Source organism: Tubulanus polymorphus, chromosome 4 (assembly GCF_964204645.1).
Source record: "Tubulanus polymorphus chromosome 4, tnTubPoly1.2, whole genome shotgun sequence".
In the NCBI taxonomy this organism is placed as follows: Eukaryota; Metazoa; Nemertea; class Palaeonemertea; order Tubulaniformes; family Tubulanidae; genus Tubulanus; species Tubulanus polymorphus.
The window spans coordinates 9,592,553-9,613,476 of NC_134028.1; the positions used below are offsets into that span (position 1 = coordinate 9,592,553).

At 39.6% G+C, this 20,924-nt stretch overlaps 1 protein-coding gene and 1 non-coding gene across 2 annotated transcripts in view; one reads left to right on the forward strand and one right to left on the reverse strand.

The window, feature by feature from the left end:
- The window catches only part of LOC141904629 (voltage-dependent calcium channel gamma-5 subunit-like), a 34,453-nt gene that overhangs the window by 10,210 nt on the left and 3,319 nt on the right, over positions 1–20,924 (forward strand). Inside the window, exon 2 of the mRNA XM_074793251.1 lies at positions 17,593–17,676. Within this exon, the coding sequence (XP_074649352.1) occupies positions 17,593–17,676 (84 nt within the window). The remainder of the gene's footprint in view (positions 1–17,592; positions 17,677–20,924) is intronic.
- Positions 5,446–5,527, reverse strand: Trnal-aag (transfer RNA leucine (anticodon AAG)). The gene has a single exon. It is a non-coding gene; the product is annotated as a tRNA-Leu (tRNA).

Sequence of the window (20,924 nt, forward strand, 5' to 3'; positions counted from 1 at the left end):
TGCTCTTTCAGAGAGTTCAATAGTATGCTGCATGGAACAAAATTGTTTTGAGATGGGTTGGAGGCCAAGTCGAAAGATAAGCATCGGCATATTTGTAACCCATTATTAACTCCAGTATTTTGTGTGTAGAGCAATATCAAGCATATACCGAGACCGTGTGCAATAAATTGTAATTGACTCATTGAATTTCATTGTGCATTCAATTACAATTACCCGTATTAAAGCGCAAAGATAGGGACCGTTTAATAACTACCCAATAGCCCTTCTAGGCCTCCACACTTGCTGGTTTGAAAACCATCGATCGATATGAAAGATTATCTGGCAGAATATGCAGTTTGAAGCGGGTACGGTTTAGAATAACTGTATCTAGAGTCCTCCCCAGTGGAATTAATATTCAACCCAGCGTAAAGGCATGACGTTACATCTGATTTAGTTTTACAGATTAACTAGACGTTGAACGCCATCAATTTCCATCAAATTGACTTAAATTGGTTCTCTTACGACGAGTTATGATCTTAAGCGTCCTGCTACAAATTATTGCGAAAAATTTAATTTTCGAGCCATCGAGATATTTGTTCTTGTCGCAAAATTAATGTGGGATCGACTGAAATCCGGATCCAGCAAAGTTGTATTATCGATTTAGCGCGTATGTATCCGAATGAACGAGAATCTCGTCTGCGAATGGTTATTTATGAACAAAAACTGAATCCAAAATCGATATTTGATGCATACTCTTTAAAACGCAGAAGTAGATGTTAATCTTTTGAACGAATTGTTCTCTCTCGTACGCGGGCCACTCGCGTAGATGAGATGTTACATATTCCTGGAAGTCGAACGAGGCTATAATATCAACTCACAGGTGATTGTAGCCATCGCCATGGTAACAGTGTGGTCAAATTGGATAAAGAAACTGCACCACGATAGAAGGCAAATAACAATGTAGGGAGCAAAAAGGGTGGCTTTAACCTTGGAGTAATCATTCGCTGAATGATTAGGCATACTACTAGAAATTATAATAGATTGTGAGTAAAATGCATCAGTGATAGTCATTTCATAGGGGGTAAGCCCCTGAGGGAGGATGCGCCCTGTCGATTTTTGGATATGAAACCTCCAAGGTCATGGTTGTTCTGGCCTCGGGGTCTATAAAGCTTTTAATCGCATCGCCACGAATACATTGTTAGTACAACCATGATAGTCTATCTTTGGCTGCCCCAAGGAGAGGATGTTTGGGGTCAAAACTTCAAAAAGGTCAATGTTAAGATCTAAAATCGCCATAATGCGCTTCCCTCCCCAACCAAAATCGGTGACGTCGTCGGTGGGGGAAGCACCCACGATTCATATATTGAGCCGTCCCTTGTTTCCTCTTGTATCGATTACGTACCTCAATGGATTAATTCATTTACGGGAAAATGTGTACTTGTTATTTCTGGTTGTTTCTACAATTCGAAAAAAATGAATTCGCTGGTAATCAAGGCAATTCAAGGAAGAAACACAGAATAGGATAGGGCATAATGGATCCCCAGACGCAGTGTTGATGTTACTCAGCTAGCCGGTGGCAACATCTTGCTCTTCGGTGAGTGAAGTTCCGTTCTAAACAACTTGTGTCAATGGCCTCTGGGGTTACTCGGAAATGCCATTTGTGCCATCAAAATAACTTGCATTACCTTATCTAATTCACCAAAGTTTCGATACTGGCGATATATACAAGATGGAAGGAATGCAGGGAGTGTTTCAGATGACAGAAAAGCTCCTAGAAAGAAATGACGCTTTGATGAAGGGTTTTCGAGGGACACACTAAATAATCATAAAATCAAATCGATCAAATAAATAAGTCGTTCCATTTTTCGAGATAAAAATCCAACTGAGGTAAGTTGTGGAGCACTGCTAGATTCTTAAAACTTGTCAAACTCAGTAAAATTGTGTACGTTTCAATTATAGACGTATTAACTATAGCTGGGCCAGTAGGGTGTAACATGAACGAAGAAATGTACAAGTACATAAGTTATAATAATGTCCAAAATGCCGGCATTTTATGATGAAGTAAACACCTTATATCTATTTACACTGTATCATAAAACCTGGCAAAATAGCTGTTTACGAGGCGATTAATCGTGGCTTTATTGGGTTGTGGGTAAAATATGGACTCAACAGTCATCAACGTGAAACTAATTGGCAGGTATCACTGCAAAAATGTGGTATGTTGAATGTTACACGCAGCTAGAAGAACAGTGACAAAAAGATGCATAAGCCATGATTTAAGAATTGATAAATACTTGTTCATATATCAAATGGAAATCTAAAAAAGTGTGTTGTAGATGGTATAAGTATAAGGGCCATGATTCTCATACAATAAATGAAAAAATCGACGTACATTCTATCAGCAAGTTAGGATGCATCTATTTGTCCACAGCATGCACCGATTCTAGGTTGAGGAGAGCCTTGGAGTAATCATTCTGACTGATTATTCCAAGTCTTAACCCATGCTATAATACCATATTCGCGGACATCCAATCATACATAATGAAAAGTATACTACGCCAGGGTCAACGCAGGGTTGTATATTACCATGGAAACATAGCCTTCAATCCCGCATTTTTGTACAGCATGGGCCGTTATATTTCAGTGTGTTGAACAGGATAATCAAGGAAAATTAAATTTTGCCAAATAGAGAGATTCTACAAATTCCCCGGCTTGAATTGAAAAGGTACCCAGATATAACAGGAGGCTTGTCTATGTAATGTTGCTTTCATAGGGTTAAAATACATCGCCATGGTTACCAGTGTTGGGGTGCGATTTAGGTTTCCACCTGATAATTGGTTGAGATTGTATTGCAAGTGGTTTTATGAACGGAAAGCATAAAATACCCACGCTCCATGCATGATAAAATAGATAGAATCGTGGCGATTGATGCATGGCTGTAGCGTGGCACGATAAGTGCCAATGGGCGGAGTTGTGATGGCGGTAAAAACGGAAAGATATTCGGCCAATTCCTCGGATATATATGAAACTTGGAAACTAAGATACATGCCGCGCCGAGAAACTATAGCCTATAAGGGTATATCAAAATTGATCAAATATTGATCAAGAGAGTCGACCTATGTGTAATGAACTGTTATTTCTGTTCTCCGTAATTTTCAAATCCGATGATTCCTCAAAACCCGATACGCAGGACACGGACAGTCTAACAACATCTTCCCCCGGCAGGGATTCGAACCTGATGGCATCGAGATTGCCACGGCACGAAACCCTGCCATAATCGACCGCATCGTGTGCGCATATACATGCGCAGTTCAGATGATGTGATCTTTAGCCAATCAGAAATCCCGTTTTATTTTAGCCCGGGTTTTCCCATTTATAGTTCTTACTTGATTTGCCTCAACGATTATACAACGAGCAATCTGATTGGTGCCGCCAGTTTTCGTTCGGAAAGCTGCGCATGTACCTGCGCACCCGGTCTACTGATGCAGGGGTTCGTGCCGTGGCTGAGTGTAGCGATGCCATCAGGTTCGAGTCCCTGCAGAGGGAGGATGGTCTAACAATGGCTTCAATCGTCCTGTTAGAGCTACAGTAAGCTTATAGACTTCAAGGTCCAATGAGAACACGACAACTAATTATTGTTGTTAAAAGTTTCCAATAAACGATGATTTTAGGTCGAGATGATGCGCAATGTCCGTTAAGAAATCCCAAAATAATTTCAGCAAAAGACGGGACGCTCTCGAATAAATGAGCTTATATATATATATTTGGAGTAACCATTCAGCCATCATACACATATAATCCATCTATTGCTGAAATTATGTTGGAATTTCTTACGAAATGATACTTAGTAGATACATACGATTGGATGCTCCATTTTGCATACTTTCTTCTGCAACCTGTAATCACCACGACTCGTGAATTCATTTTCAAAAATATCTAACGAAGGGATGAAATACATTCCAAAATCCAAAATATCAATGAACGGAGGTCATAAAATGAATTCAGGCTCCGTGCAGAGATGAAGAAGGATGGTAGCAACCACCCGAAATATTTCTAATTTCTTTAAGGCCAAAAGAAGATGCCTTGTTTCTCATGATTTTGAAATCCCGCCCGCATCGGAAAAATCATCGGCAAATTAGCGATAAAAATAAAGTCCGCCCTCCCAAATCATAGCTCGAAAATAAATGTTTTCTTCTAAAAATTAAAATCAGCCGCATTAATATGATAAGCATATCGTCATCTTTTTATAATTTCATTTCTCTATGGACGTATCGAGAAAAGATGATCGTATAAATATCATCGGCACCACTGGTGACTCGAACCCATATCAACGGAGTCGGTTACCGTAGACCTATGTCAAATGCCAAGGTCGCTGTGGAACTACTTCCGGGTTTGATATTTCTGGCGTGATTCTCATTTCGAAGCGATTTCATTTATTTTTCGTGCAAATGTGGTGCCAAAAGTTAAAAAGAAACGACCTCCCGCATCTCAAGAGAATATGACAGACGGATATCGTTATTGTTATAAAAAAAATAAAAAGACACCTCCCGCATCTCCAAAAAAATTCAAACAGTTCATTTTCTTTCTACTTTTTTTTCTAAAGTACATAAAAATAAAAACCGCCCGCCCTCGTCATGGTAAAAAAAGAAAAGTGTGATGAGAAACAAGACATCTTTTTTGGCCTTGAATAAACTTTTTAGATTCGTTCACACATTGAGGGAATTTTTACTCATCGAGTCTTGTCACGGATGTGATTCTGAACTGATTCATCCGTGCAAGGCTTATATTTCCTTGAATGATAACTTTTGATATATCTGAAGGTTATTGCATTTGGTGCATGTACTTTTTGATAATGTTCAATTTTTCATAAACCATGAAGCAGTGAGTAGAGCGTGAAAGCGCTCAAACAGTGATTCGCCGTATGGTACGGCCTTGAGGACTATTTACACGAACAACAAGAGTAGCTACCTGCTTCAAATAATCGATTAAAAGTTATTTCTCAGTAACCGTACTAAACTAAAATCTAAATCAGTAGCATATATCTCCGCATATACCGCAAAACGTTGATATTCGCGACGATGATAATTATATCCATATACGTACACACACGCGGACAGCACTCAAATAACTTCCATATCGGTAACAAACATCTTATTGTTTAAGTGTCCCCTGGGCAGTTAGTTAATCGATATTATTGCCTAATGTGTGTGGGATAGTTGTGTCAGTTTATGATACAGTGTGAACTATAGTGACGTGTTAGACACGCGATTTATAGCCGCCATTAATTTCTCTGTAAGATTGTCGGTAGCTCTAGGTGTTATCTGTGATACGGTGGACCTAACCATGCGATAAATTAAACACACTATACTGCATTTTCTATCATTACCACTTGCCGGAATGCAATCGTCAAAATTTGATACATTTTATAAACGTTCTAGTTGCGAACTGTGGCAGCGAAAAATAATGTGGCAGCGGTGGGATTCGAACCCACGCCCATTGCTGGACCGGTGCCTTAAACCGGCGCCTTAGACCGCTCGGCCACGCTACCAACTGATTTCTATCGTTCCAGGTTAAACCACCAGGCTGTATACAGATATCCATATCTTTTATGGCCTACAACACGATATCAGGCTGATAAACGCCTTGCTTAGAGTCTAGTCATTTCGGCTCATAATTCATGCACATTGGCGATCAGGTTTTACCGTGCAGTGTAACTGGTCTAGTTTCAATATCGTATTCAAAGTAATGGGAATGTTATCATTTTGGGAATGTTATCATTACCGCGGCACCAACTGATGTAAAACTAACCGCTGTAGATTTAGGACCTAAAATGAGCGATGACGGGTCATGAGGAAACCAAAATTTGTAATAGGCCGCGATAGGCCCTGATTGTCTCAAAACGAATACTGCTGAAAAGCAGCAAAACGGGTTTTCTGTTTACGGGAGCTCCTCCTCGCATTTGAATTGAAAGATTCAGACCTGATAGGATGACTTTCGTGCAATCAATAAGATCGAGAGTACCTTCATCACAAGGGACATATCTTAACTGCGAGGCTGTGTGTATATAGGTATTTGGCTTTCTTTGATGATGTTTTTGATTTCGCAAAAATGAATCTCACGCTAACAAGAATAATCAGGTGCCCAATTCTGAATATCTTTTGATACATTTACGAAAGGTCTCGATTGGACATTCGTGAAATACACGTAGGCTTCATTTAAGGCGTTTCTTTGGCAAGTTTTGTCTACCATTGTTATTCGATGCATTGGATTTTCTGATGCGTTGTCCAATGACCCGATGTATCCCCCGTGAGAAACCCCGTTAAACAACAAATAATGGATGGTATCCACATTTCCGTGTGATGACATCGGAATGAAGTTTTCCATTCTAAAAGTGGAAGTTTATTGTTCTGTTGATTTTGTGTATGATAACCTATTCATAGATATTTCGGTGTATTTTCCTCATCACGATAAATTGATTTCATTATTTCTTGAAATATATTTAGCGATTTTAGGTGTCAATTAAGTGCGATTCCGGGGTCCCGTTGGACGATGATTTGCTCCTTGAATCTTAAATTTTTGTTTTTGAAAAATACGTAATAAATAATCTATATCCATGATTCAGTAATACCAATGTAAGTACTGGGGTTGCTGGAGTGACCGAAATATGCTTTTGGGGATCTGCTCGAAAACAGGAATTCCAAAGTACTGTATATTATATGTATGGATATTTCTCTTCACCATGCCCACTTTGATGAAATTCTTTGCAATCCGACAATCTCAATATTCACCATCCCATGGAAACATGAATGTGCTCGAAACTTACCACAATCATAGAACTTGCCATGAGCTACAATTTTGCAATTGATTGCGATTGCAACATACGCACCGATAAAGATGAAAAAATGAATATGTATATAATTTGATATTCAACTCTCCTTTTTGGAGAGAACAAAAATACTGGTTCACCCCAATTCCATGTACTGAGATGAATCTATGACAATGTTAACAATTAAAAAATGCCAAGACTAATTACGTAAAAATTGACTGATTGAAAATATGTTCTGACACGTTTTAGATCCCTGAAAGCAAATGTACAAAAAGTACAATTTGACGAAAACAATGGCAGATTTGTCTAGGGTTGAAGCATGTCTAAAACGAGTAAATTATCAAGACAGCCCGTTGAAGGGTGTCAAAGACTTCCCAAATTAACTCGATTCGGTCTGCGGACGGACGAAAAGTGAAAGCAATAGCTTGTTGGGACTTAAAAGTCGCGAGAGGCTAAAATCATGGAACCTAAATTCTGGTCGTGGACTACTATTTATTTCCGAATGAATGCATGACGTGATGTTAGCTATGGTATATTACACAATGCCGTTGCTGCTTTTGGTAAACCGATATATTGCTCTTACGAAGTTGTTCGTGAAATATCCGATCAAAGAACTGTGTGGAGGTGTGGTTCCCAGATGAACCACCCGAAGATCCGGTTACTGAATATCATTCGTATGAAATTTGACTGCATGGTCTCGGATGGATCAGTTGTTTTGATGGAAATTTTTTACTTTCCCTGCCTGGTTGTATAGACTTGGATGGATCAGTTGTTTTGATGGAGTGATGAACCATGTCGAGTATGTAGCTAGCGCGCACTAGAGGTCTAATCAATATCTCTGAATACTAGTAAATTATACATCGAATCAGGGTGTATTTTACTCGTGTTGGTCGCCTAGCTATGAAAAGACTTAAATGAGGAGAGATCACATGATCATGCGTGGTTCGACAAGAATGAGACATTTTTCAATTTGCAGCGCAGCGATCTCTGTCAGAATTCTTGTGCAGAGAATAATTAAACTGCAGCTCAGTTTTCATAAAATAACACGTTGAGATTTGAATATTTTATGACGTATCACGAACTAAAATCTCGTTTAGTTCAGTTTAAACTAGAATTTACTGCATCAGATCTCGTTAGCGATGAAACACGTGATAAATCGTTATTCAAGCTTTGCATGTCTGGAGATGCAATCATGTTTTTTTTTTTTTAGGCGACCGGGGTTCTACCAGATATTTAGCCCTACTCAAAATCTACCTGAGATTCTGGCATAGTTGCAGTTAATGTCAGGGTCTCCGAAACTAATGTTGATTCGTACTTTAAAATTTCCTTCGAATTAGCATTTCTGAACAAACATTTTTCGTAGACTTTGCGGATCAGACCCCGCGTCTGACTGTTTGGAATCGGATGATTTAGTCTAACTAGACTGAGGAATCAGCCACGGCGATTGAACTGATTTATTCAAATTATCTAGATTCGTGGCATTGAATTGCCTCACTATATCAAACATCAAAAATTCAAAGGGCCATTCGGTCAAATCATAAATATCGAAAATATACGTCACAGATCGTGTGGGGAATTTACTAATATTATTCAAAATCACTTAGCGGACCATGTGTAGAATCCGGTTAAAGTTCCATGAGGACGAATCAAATATAAATAACCACCCATACTACAGACTATATCCACAGTTGACTGGGGCGGGCGCAGGAAAACCCTGTTAGCCTAAACGCGGCTAGTGGCTTATCCTCGGTTAGGCTAACCGGATTGAAATAAGAGGCCAAACGAAGGCAATGGTTATCTAACAGCGTTTTCCTGCACCCATTAATGCCACAGTTCACTGGGCACGGTTAGCACTAACAGGGTTTCCTGCACCCGCCACGTGTTGACTGGATGCCTGGACGATGGTAGTGATTACGGATTTGGTGGTGATGGTGATTCTGGAGGTGATAGTGATGCCGGAGAAGGTGCGGATGGTGGAGACGGTAGTGATGATGGTAGTTATGCTGGAAGTGGTGCTGGAGGTGTTGGCGATGGTGGAGATGGGATGATGGTAATGTCATCCAGTCGAACAGTTATCCAGTCGTCCTGTAGTCCAATAATCCGGTCGTTCAGTCGACCAGTCATCCGATCATCCAGTTGACCAGTCGCCCAGTCGTCCGGTATACCATGTCACCTGTGTACAGTCGGTGGGTCTTCGAATCACGTCTAATTGAAGAACCAAATCACTAACGTATGGAATATGTTGATACCCTTGCGCGATTACCCCGTATTCCACACGTGTGGGACATCGTGAGCTTCGCTACTATCGCTTAGCAGCTTCATCAGGTTAATGAGTGACTCAATTGAGAAACAACATGAGTTATAGTGAGTGACGCTACGAATACTGAGTAAGAGGGTAACGAATAAATTATGGGCGACTAGATAATCAATTATGAGTGACTGGATGAATAATTACAGTACGATAGTTGTCATATACAATAATTGGCATATAAATGATACGTAAGTGAGGCTACTAAGTTTAAGCTTTAGTATAATCTAGAGTTAAACAAAACCGATATTGAAATATAAACTGGTAATCTTTTATACTAAAGAAGTCAACTCAGCGCTGGAGTTGATGCAACCGTCATGTCTGACTCATTTCAAATTGAAGGTAATTCCATTCGTACTGAAACAGTAAATCGACTGCTCGTATGATAAAAGAAAGGAAACCGTGTCGCAATGTTTATGGAAGCAAACCCATAAAACAGTATAGAATCTATTATGAAAGATTCAAAGCGCCTGGTAGTACATCGTTTCTATGCATAATATCTATTGTTAAAGTTGGATACGGCGCTTCTAGTTTGTATTATGTTTACGATAAACCAACGGGGAAACGTACGGGATGCGACGGCCAATATTGAGTGTATCTCATGGGATCGCGGTTGTTTAAACCTACGAGCAATTTTCAAACCGAGCAGTGTTGGCAGTTTGTGTTTACTGCGAAAATATCACAGACAAGATACGCATACACGGCTAATCAACCAAAAACTCGATTCTGTCAAGATTATACACGATTAGTAGTAGATGGATTTTTCAGACACGAGTTAAAAATCTTCCGATACATATCCGCAACACGTCCTTGGAATTATAGGCTCATCATGTTTACAGTGACTGACAGGCTTGACCATTGGAGAGTCACAATTAATATCACAGGTCCAGATTCCCTGGACAAAAATCGTAGAAAAAAAGCCCTCGTTAAACGTAGTCCGTGCGGAAGATCTATATGCGGGAAAAATAATTGTTGTTTTTTTAGGAGGAATTACCGGTTAGCCAACTCCGCCACCTGGCGAGTCGGCTGACTGAAAGAGGTGTCTATTTCCCTATGATCAATCCTATTTAAGATCTTTCGATGGGATTACAACAACTTAAGGAAATATCGAGTTATATGAATCTTAATCTTGTTTGACAAATTATTTGAAAGCAAATCAACTTCGATGAGCACTTGGTTGTTAGAAGCAGAAAGTCAAGAATGCGACATCTAGCGGGTAGCACGTTTGAAGCTTCGTATGGCGATGCAATGCTCTGACCTAATTGGGCGCAATTTTCGTACCGTTTGAAAAACTTGGCCCAGGTCGTGGCCAATAATTGGGACCAATATGTTCAACGAAATCAAAATACGTGTACGTATATTAAATCTAGCCGTTTTGCTCTAACTGGACAATTTATTGAATCGAATAAATTGGAAGACAGAAAATGTAACTTGAGTCTTTCCAAAAAAGTAGTTGCAAAATTCATCAAGGAGATTCATTGCCTTTCCTAGTTGACCGGTAACGTAGTAAGGTGTTTCTGATGGGTGAGCGGAGAGTATTGATAGAATGAACAAATACAATGGTACAACTCGCTGCAGATTGACTTTGTACGAAAGAGAAGCCGTTAGATATAATTATTTTGCTATTTTATAGGAAATCAACAACTGCCCAACGTGTCAAATGACTGTGTGCACAGACGGATATGGCGTAAGCTACATAGGCTGTGGATTATACTAGAGTAGAGACCCCGCTGAGGCGGGATCCACAACTTTACCTTGTGTTCGCACTTTTGCCACGCAAAGACTTTAAAAACATGATATTGCTGTTACACTTAATAACGAATTTTGTACCATCCGACTTGGTCCATCTCGACCAACTCGGATATTTCCACTTTCTTAAACAATCTCATTGAGCAGGTTAACTTGTCTTAACTAAATCTATCAAGTTCGAAGTGCATGCGTTTATTGAAGGCTATCTTTGTATAAGCATAGAATTAGTGTAGTTCATCACCTTGGAAACCAATTTACTGAAAACTGCATCCGTTTCCATGGAAACTGATATTGTTTTTGAAGGCCCAATTAAACGTTCTAATAGCGCCATGTTTGTTTTTGTAGTATCTGATGAACGGAACATATTTGCTAGAATACTTTTAATAGGCTTACTGTGGTAGTGCCCGATTAAAACATGGTTATCTATGGGCCTATTATCACCTGAAAGCCAAAGATCCAACAGCAGCCCTGCGCTTAAGTGGCGGTATCATGTCGATGTAAAACGGTCTAGCGAATAGATCCGCGCTGCTTCTTATTTGACGACGAACGTGCTCGTCAAAATTCGATTGGATCCGAATCAATAAAATACATTATAAAACTGTCCATATCCGAGCAAATGACTACAGAACTGGATCGCATTCAAATTCTCTCTGCCTTAAAGCTGCCAACATTTTATGCATCATATGAGCCGTACCAAATTAATAGGCTTATAGTGCAGTGCAAGTCCAGTATAAACCGTTAGTACGACCAGTAATGAGTTTCTGTTGTATATATGATAAATCAACACTAAACAGCGACGGTTTAAGAGGATCAGTAAAATTATCTCCTTATTCTGCAAACACGGCTTTTAACCTCGAATCATTGAAATGCAGTGAGGCAACTACCACGCTTCTATCTCAAACCTGGAATTTGGACAGCATTCAAAATAAGGCCGATCGTCTTATTCATGAAATCTTTCGGAACGTCAGTGTTTTTGAGATTGGCAGAAATACTTTGAGAACAAAATTCACCTTTATCCCGAAGAAAATGAAACAAGAGTCACACGAATAGCTAATGAATAAGATAATCTAATAGTCTTTTCAGTAAATTAGTTAATTAACTCGACGCCACACACTATTGCATACGAACCGTTATGCGAATACCAAGTGGACTTCTGCACGGATTAATAGATAGATTAATAGATATATTATCTTATTGTCCTCAAAAACATTTGCATTGAACGGTTTGTAAACTACAGTTGGATATATGGGACAATGGGAGATTAACAATGTCAATGACCCATTTGACAAGGTTGGTGCTAACGCCATCAAGACCCGAGCTCACTTTGGAGCGAAAACCCAATACAATATCACTAATTTCCTTAGGTGAAGTAGGAAAAAAGAAAAAATTATCGTTTACATGATTTGTTAAATACAGAAGATAATCCTCACTAGTGCCAGGAATTTGACTTGCTAGACTTTCACCAATACTTATAAAATATTCATTGAACTTATCTGCTATGTTTTTGCTACCAATAATGGTCTGGTTGTTAGAAATAAAAAGGTCAGGTAATTTTGAGGACGAATTCCTCCCTAATACATCGTCAACTAATTTCCACGTATCTTTCATACTATTACCAGCGGTAATACGGTCATTATTATCAGATATTTTTGGAAACTACCTACCATTATAATCTTGAAGATATAAAGGAGTTATTCATATAAGTTAGAACGATAAATGATGCCAATAAAACGAGAAAATAACAGAATTATGACTGTAAAACGGTAGATGTTGAGATTGTATCACGAAGCTGTGGCAAGCGAGTATACGTGTTGCGTAGATTCTCATGTGATGGATCAGACTTCTCAGATAAAATCGTCAAAAAGAGTTGCGAAACCAATTCAAAATATAGTTTTGATCATCTCAAAAAAAAATAAAACACTTGGAACCTTCTACCATTTGGAGTTTGCAAGAGTAGAGATATATGTTTAAAGGTAGTTCTAGCATGAATACAAAAGTCTTCCACATTTCAATGCATTTTGCCTTTGAGGTATACCCCAACACTAGCGCCACTAACGGCGGTGGATAACATTAAAATCATCTGAATAGAAATATTGTTAAATTGTGGTTGAACCCAAGGCGCTATCGGTAATATCGGTAATACTTCGACAGTGATGTCGTCACATGTTCGACAGACGTCGGACTGATAATGAAAAACATGGATCTTTTGAAAATTCAAGAAATTTATTTATTATGAGGTAGAAATGGCATTAAGTGCCAATCCTGTTTTTAGAATACATTAAAATCCTTGTGGATATGTCTGTTTTTCCATATTCTACGGGGTGGCTTCTGCAAGAAGCTTCTGTGGTTTTGTGGAAACCCAACGTATATATGCCCTATATTCCTGACGTCTGAACAATAGAAAAATGAAGGATACGTCACTGCAGGATACATACATGATTATAATACATACGTACATGTTATATATAATGGTGATGATATTTGCCCGAGGATAGCCGTTCTCGAGACTGTTCTAATAGTTTACTGGTTTGCACGCTAGCTGTTGTACGTACGGGACCGGTTTTAGATCCCCAATGAGTGTACTGTAAACCCTAAATCGTTACAGTACCGTTATGAATAAACTTGGTGCATCGATAAAATGATATGGAGACTCGAATGCTAGATATAGTAAAATTTTGCGTGAGCAATTGGTGCCAGTATAATGCCCAATGCCAGTCGCGGATGAGTGCCTGGATGTACATCATCGAATATGGCCGCTACGTCCAAATTTTGTTCCTGGGTCAGCCGCTAATCATGTTGAATTATATTGTATGCTACAGGATCTTCAAATTTCATAGCACGAATGTCGTGGATTAGTTCAATTTTGGATGGTGTCATCCAAGATGGCCGCCATGGGCGCAAGAATCATGCAGACATGTTTCATTTCTGGATCATTCTACGTAGGAGCTTAACATTTCAAAGTGCTTTATTATCATGGGTGAGTTGGATTTTGGATGATAAAGGGGTAAGATGGCTGCCATAGGTGCAATCCATTAAGACATTTTTCGTTTCCCGGATGATGATCTTAGTGGATGTAGTATAGTATTTAGATTATAGGCTATTGATGCGAGTGGATTCGATTTTGATAATATAGGTCACTCAAGATGGCTGCCACAGCCATTTATTAATGTGCGAAATCAGCATTTAAGTCTTAATATAGCATTTCCAGACATGGTTAGTTGATATTGTAGCGCGTTACTAAACAGTCGGGTGAGTTAGATTTCAGAGGCATTCGCATGTTTCAGCATCTGCGTGAAGCAAATTCGATCGACAATGATGACAATATATCAAGTCGATACATAAATGAAAATAAGAATAGGATAGTTAAATTCTAAACGTAATTTGTGAAGCCTTTCGGCTGTTTCTAAACAGCCATCTTCCTTTTTCTAAGAAAGTCTATATTTTCAAATCTACTTTACACATACCGGTGCTAAATCTAAATTTAATACGATGCAAAATCAAATTGAAAAATATATTTTGTATGCACTCAGACATACCACACCGACCGATGTTGAAGCCAATGAGAATGAAGGGTTCGATTGTTAGATACATACTGAGGTTTAATCATTATTTCACGAAAATCTACTCGGAAAGCCTTCATCGTTGCAAATATCTGCTTTGTGTTGACTGGGGTACATCCATGCCACTAATGATTTAGAGTAATGGTCTATCCCAGTCACTCGTGCTGAATATAAATGGTTCATATGTACGGATTTATCTAATGAAATTCGTGCAGGTTCCGCCGTTTATACATATATACATGTATATACATGTTTTCCGAACACCGGCTTTTCAGCACTGTATTTTCGCCGAAACCCACTGAAGGACACTGGACGTCATCAGCAACACACATGTTATTGCAAATGAGGCCACCTGCTGTCACAGATGTGAGGGGCCAAAAAGACTCTTCTAGATGTTTTTTTTTTTTACTTCGACCTCTACTTGTATTGAAATAAAACCGCGCAGCATTTGACGGAAGATGCCCTAGCCTGCTCAGTCGGGTAATATAAAATTCATAGGTTTGCAATCATAGATGGCACCACCAGCTGGCTTTTAACACTAGCTTAGTAGGGCACAGGTGTAGCTAAATTATTCTTGTAGTAAAATTTGGCGAATAGCGTTTTCCCGTTGGTACCGTTTTTGCTATCACAAGTAGATTACCGATCGATATATGTAATTTGTGGCGTTTTTCAGAACGGAAAACTGTGCGGTTTGCTCAAACTGGCGCCGGGGCCACAACGCGAGCAAAAGGCCGAGCGTCACCCTATTCTGGCATTCAGAGCACGTACCGGCAATCAACATTGAATCGTCGTATCCAGTAATAAAATCATCTAAGTTTACGGCGAAGTGCGCAATCCATCTACGTGGACACGGTAGCTGACGAGAACCAAACTTGTAACAATATATATACACACACACACACACACACACACACACACACACACACACCACACCACACCACACCACACCACACCACACCACACCACACCACACCACACCACACCACACCACACCACACCACACCACACCACACCACACCACACCACACCACACCACACCACACCACACCACACCACACCACACCACACCACACCACACCACACCACACCACACCACACCACACCACACCACACCACACCACACCACACCACACCACACCACACCACACCACACCACACCACACCACACCACACCACACCACACCACACCACACCACACCACACCACACCACACCACACACCACACCACACACACACACACACACACACAAGATGCATATATTCATAGCTAAAAATCGATCCCGATACGGTGTTTCTCCTTTACAACAGCGCCCAGGATAGAAATGCAGATAAAAAGGGAGTTACAGTTTGTTTTGTTCTTTTCGTAGGTAAATCAATAGAGTACAGATAATGTCACGTAGGCCTATATAATAACATTATTGATACGTGGGCTAGTACATATTAAAAGCGAAGCTCCAGCACGTATCGGGTGTTGGTCAATAATCTGTACCAAAGAGTTACCAATACATGACATTACATATACAATGAGATACCTCGTGGATTATGGACTTCATCAACGCTAACCTCAGTTTGTCATGTTACTCAGAACATCCCAGATTTATCGTGGCGTTTTAGCCGCTGGCAAGTAGTGTTCGAATAATCGAGGGAATCCAAAGAATTATGTGCTGTCCAAGTTGTAATTACACCTCAACCCTTATGGCGTGGAATCGGCAAATTGCCTGAACTTTCTGGATACTTTTCTTAATTTGCCAATTTAGACCAGAATATACATGCACATGGTTATGGCATGACGGTGCAGTCATAGGGTCTACCTCTGGATATTCTTCCAAAACCTAGACACACAGATATCCAGAGACACTCTTTTTGCATCATTTTGACGTCACAGTTGTTTTTTGGTTTAATTCTTCCGAGATTGGTATGCGATGGACAGCTAGGTCAGTGAATGATCTGTCTTTTTCATCCTAATAACCCTTCTCTCTTTCTCAAAAAAACCGAATGAATAAGACGCCGATGCAGTTCAGCCATTAATCATCCGGCGTGGATGTCCTTACAACAAACGAACCCGAAAATCTAATAAACCATATCCGAGTAAGTCTAGCATTCACTCAGTCTCGACGCGGTTGTCGTTCACAGAACAATTTAATCATCATTAAGGTTATGAATCGATTGGATGTCAATTGAACCTCATCGTCAGTGAATAACAGGACTAAAAACACAGCTATTTACTCGTTTTGATGCGCCCAACTATCTATAGAAAACGTCTTGTGTACGGATTTATTTTTCATACTGCATACAGATGAAATGATTACGGAATACTTCAACCCATGAAAGAGGATTTGAATGCTTTGTGCTGAGAACCGTATGGTGGCTGGTGCCTAAAATATGACATTCGATATCCACCTTTTTACATACATAACATGAAAACGCTACGTCAAAACCAGCTTTTCGTTTTAACGGGGTATATTTTCGTTTTAACGCCGCGTTAAGGTAACTACAGTAGACACCGCCCGAGTCGGATACGATCAACTCGGATAACCGCATGGATATTTTTTGAAATATTTCTGGTGACATTATACATACATGACACAAAAATACATTAAGAGGATATATGTATTTACATCCAACTCCAATATCACACAAGTCGGACACATTTTACGGCTCCGAAAGATCCAACTTGAGCGGAGTCTACTGTATGATTTGACCCAAAAAAAAAGATTATTTTTTCTACTAATTCGGGCCGAATCTGCCGCTAAAGAACTGAGTGCACATAATTTGATTGCAGACTCATACGTAGTCTTTCACACAGAGAGTATCCATGGTAATTCATTTGGTTATATGGCCACCGTATAGCCGTCGTGTGAATTATCTGTTCTTTCTTTAAAAAAGAAAAATCTATATTCCTTTCTTTTCACTGGAACTAATGGTGTCAGTTATATTGTTGCGAGGGACTAAACAACATAACTGTTTCCTTTATTCGACGTTCTTCGTCTAGCAATAAACTGCCTAGCATTACTGTTTAGGACAATAAATCAATACTCGCGCTCTTATCATTCGTGAGAAATACAGATGTCTTGAAATTTTGAAGGAAAAAAAATGGCGCATGCACTCTTTGTTGAAATTTCGCTTGTCTGATCGAATTATGACGGATTCAAATTGTTTCCTTTTAGGAGTATCACCCAAACGTCAATGTAGTTACATCAAATACTTCTCATCATTCGACACGGCTGGACTGGAACATACCGAAACCATCCTATGTAAGTACATCTGCCAATTAACATCAATTAGACGGACTAGAAGGTATGAAATCCTCCTGTTAAAATCTCACAAATTTTTAAGTTTGAAAATTGACTTTTTGATAGTAAAATATCAAACTTGAATGATGGTTGCTCAAAAGATAGTTGGAGTAAACCTGTGGATGGTTGATGTATAGTGTCGATTTAAAATTCATTCTTAACATGGTTATCTTAAACTGACTTTTGTTTAAGTGATCTAGTTCCACAATTGTGAGTTTGATATTTGACTCAGAATTAATTCGTTGACATGAACTAATCTATAACTCGGAATTCTACCTCAGACTGTGGAACTGGATCCAGTTGTTTAATTATTCCGCTTAAGAAACCCCTATCTATTTTGATGTGACCACTCTCAATCAGCCAGGGGTCAGTTGCTCGAAAGTTGGTTAGAATAAACTAGTGGATAGTTGATATTAGTGACAATTGAAAGTTCGTTGTAACTGCGGAATTCAACCAACGGTTATCTTTAACCCACGTTTGAGCCACTGGCCCCAGTAGTTCTTAGATTCTACAAACCGAGTTAAATGATCGAATTCAATCATCGTAATCGACGAACCTAGTACCCCTAAATATTGCCCCTAAAGTAATTATTCCTGTTATGCCATCAGCGATATTGTACATGAAGGAAGAGCTGCCATCGTAAAGCTAACGTGAAGATATTAATACATTTTTGTTACATTGCGATGTGTAATTCAACTTCGGGGCATTTGGAGTGCGGGTATAATACCTGCTGCGAATGTAAATCGGGATGCAAATTCCAATCCTTGAAAGTAATGCATAATTTAGGTTGCTCGTTGACTGGACTATCAACCACTCAACCAATCAGCGAGATTAGTGCAATAACATTGACCACGACCTGTTTACAACGAATTATAGCACAATGCACAGCTGAAACTGAAGTGTTAATCGATGATTAGAAACTTAATCAAATAAAAAGTGATCAAAAATCAGTTGATTTATGGTATAGGGTCTCGTTCTGAATCGCGGTTATTCATTGATGCTCCTCGTCTAAATATTCAACTCGAATCTCTATTGATGCATGAAAATCCGTCCAGCGATTGGTCGAAGCATCGCAAATATCACCATCGCATTGAATAATTACGACAAATGGACAATTGATATGTTGTATATTATTTTCTAACACTCATGAAACGTTTTTGCACGACGGCAGTACTATCAGATACTATGAAGCAAAGTCCACCCGTCATTGCTCGTCGACCAGTCAATGCACAACGTCACGAGTCAATAGTCGAACGTGTCATACTCGTCAGCCAGAGTTACCGAGTCGATATTCAATGTATTATTGCCGTCAATGAGCCACTACGAGGGCGGCGGATTCTGTCCTAATCTCGAAAAAAATGGTGAACGTTGGACAATTCTTGTCGAATAAAAATGTGCTGAGAAGTCAAATACACTCAGTTGATCCTAGCGGACCCATGGTCCTTTATTAAAAAAACGTCGTCGAACTCGCTCGTAGTTTCGTTGTTTGAGATGCCACTGGTTTCTTTTCAATAACACCTCATAATCTGTTTGGACCCAGGCGTTCTTACAATGAACCAACATCAGTCAGTATTCAGGAGTCATCGGTGTCAATACATTGATCAACGTACAACACACGCACTCAATTAGTCTAAGACTATTGTCAATCTATACCGTAAATATCCGCGCGTATTAATGCATTTTGTGATTGCCCGTCACGTTATTATCACGTAACCTTTTCTTATAGGCAAGACAATCTCGTGAGGAGAGTAGAGTCTACACGATATAGCGTGCATAGGCCCTAACGATTTACCGGTTCTGTTCTCGTACACCGTGGCTCGATGCGGTCATGTTTGAATCCCTGCTCAGAGAATTGCGACAGTTTTCCGGGATCCAGTTCCATAGTCCTGAGTTAAGATTTGACTCTTAACCCATTGAAAATGAACTGATTTTAGCCCAAAGTTAACTCTTACTCACAACTCTTGAACTAGGTTCATACCATGGAATCAGAGGCTTCAACTCGGGACCATTGGTAATGTAGGCTCTAGTTACAGAAAATGAAGCAAAATCTTTGTTCGATTGCAAATGTAACCAGAAGTGAGCTTATATATAGTCTCATCACTGTCTGGGACTGCAGAAAAGCATCAATACGCGTGATGACGATAATGGTCCTCGCCGCACATTTAACGGCTATAGATCGAACGTGTTACATACCGGTTGTAAATCACATCAGTTGTGAACATTCACGAGCTCAACCAGATTTATCCCGTCAGGCGAGTTACCGTAATGACTAGGACCTAATTTAAGTGCATTAGTTGATTTCTCCGTCGGTAAAATGGCTAAGACGCGGATTACTCTAATTTTCACTAGCTGTGAGATGTATCGGAGTAATGATGAAAGCAGACAGATACGGCAACTGCTGATCAAAGAATTGTCAACACCGCCTTGCCTTATACTCATTAAACATTTCTCAATAAATCCGCTTAGAATCCACCATATAACCTACCAATGGAATCACCTACCACAGCAGGTAGCTTTGAATCGAGTTATTTCCCTCCAAGCGCAATCACTTCGCAATTCACTTACGACATGTCAAGATATGGTTTAGGAATTAAGACTCATTATTTTAGTAAAGCCTGATATAATCAAAGTTGTTTTCTTGGCTTTGACTATGAAACCGAGCTGAAGGTTTCGTCTGAAGAAGCTATGCAAGAATAGAGTTAATGATCGAGGATGCAGGTCACGTTTAAGATGAGTTACTTCTTGATTCGCGGGAATCCGTTTTTCAGTGAATTCCACACAACCGGCATGTGAACCGTGACACTAATCATACTACGTGACTAGTGTTATTATGTATTATTGTACCGTCTGAGCTGTGACACTATCTAAACTGCCTCCTGAGCGTGAGCCATCTACGAGGTGTCGAGAGCTCGAAGGCATTCGCGGAGTTTACCATTGACTCTTATACGTTTTGAGCCGATTACTGAACTCCGATGAGTGCGGGCCAATGCACCCGGCCAGTTATGGGGGTAGCGACACATACCAGGTGGCGTAATAATACACTCATTTATACGTAATGAAATCGGTTGAGATCAATGTTCTCAATGAGTGTTTGGTAAAGTTCTATTGGAAATTGATTTACTAATGAGAGAAGTTGATTCGAATTTAATTGAAATGTAGAAGAAATTGAAGCGTTGTAACTGAGTAGCCACTTGCGAACCTAGTTAATC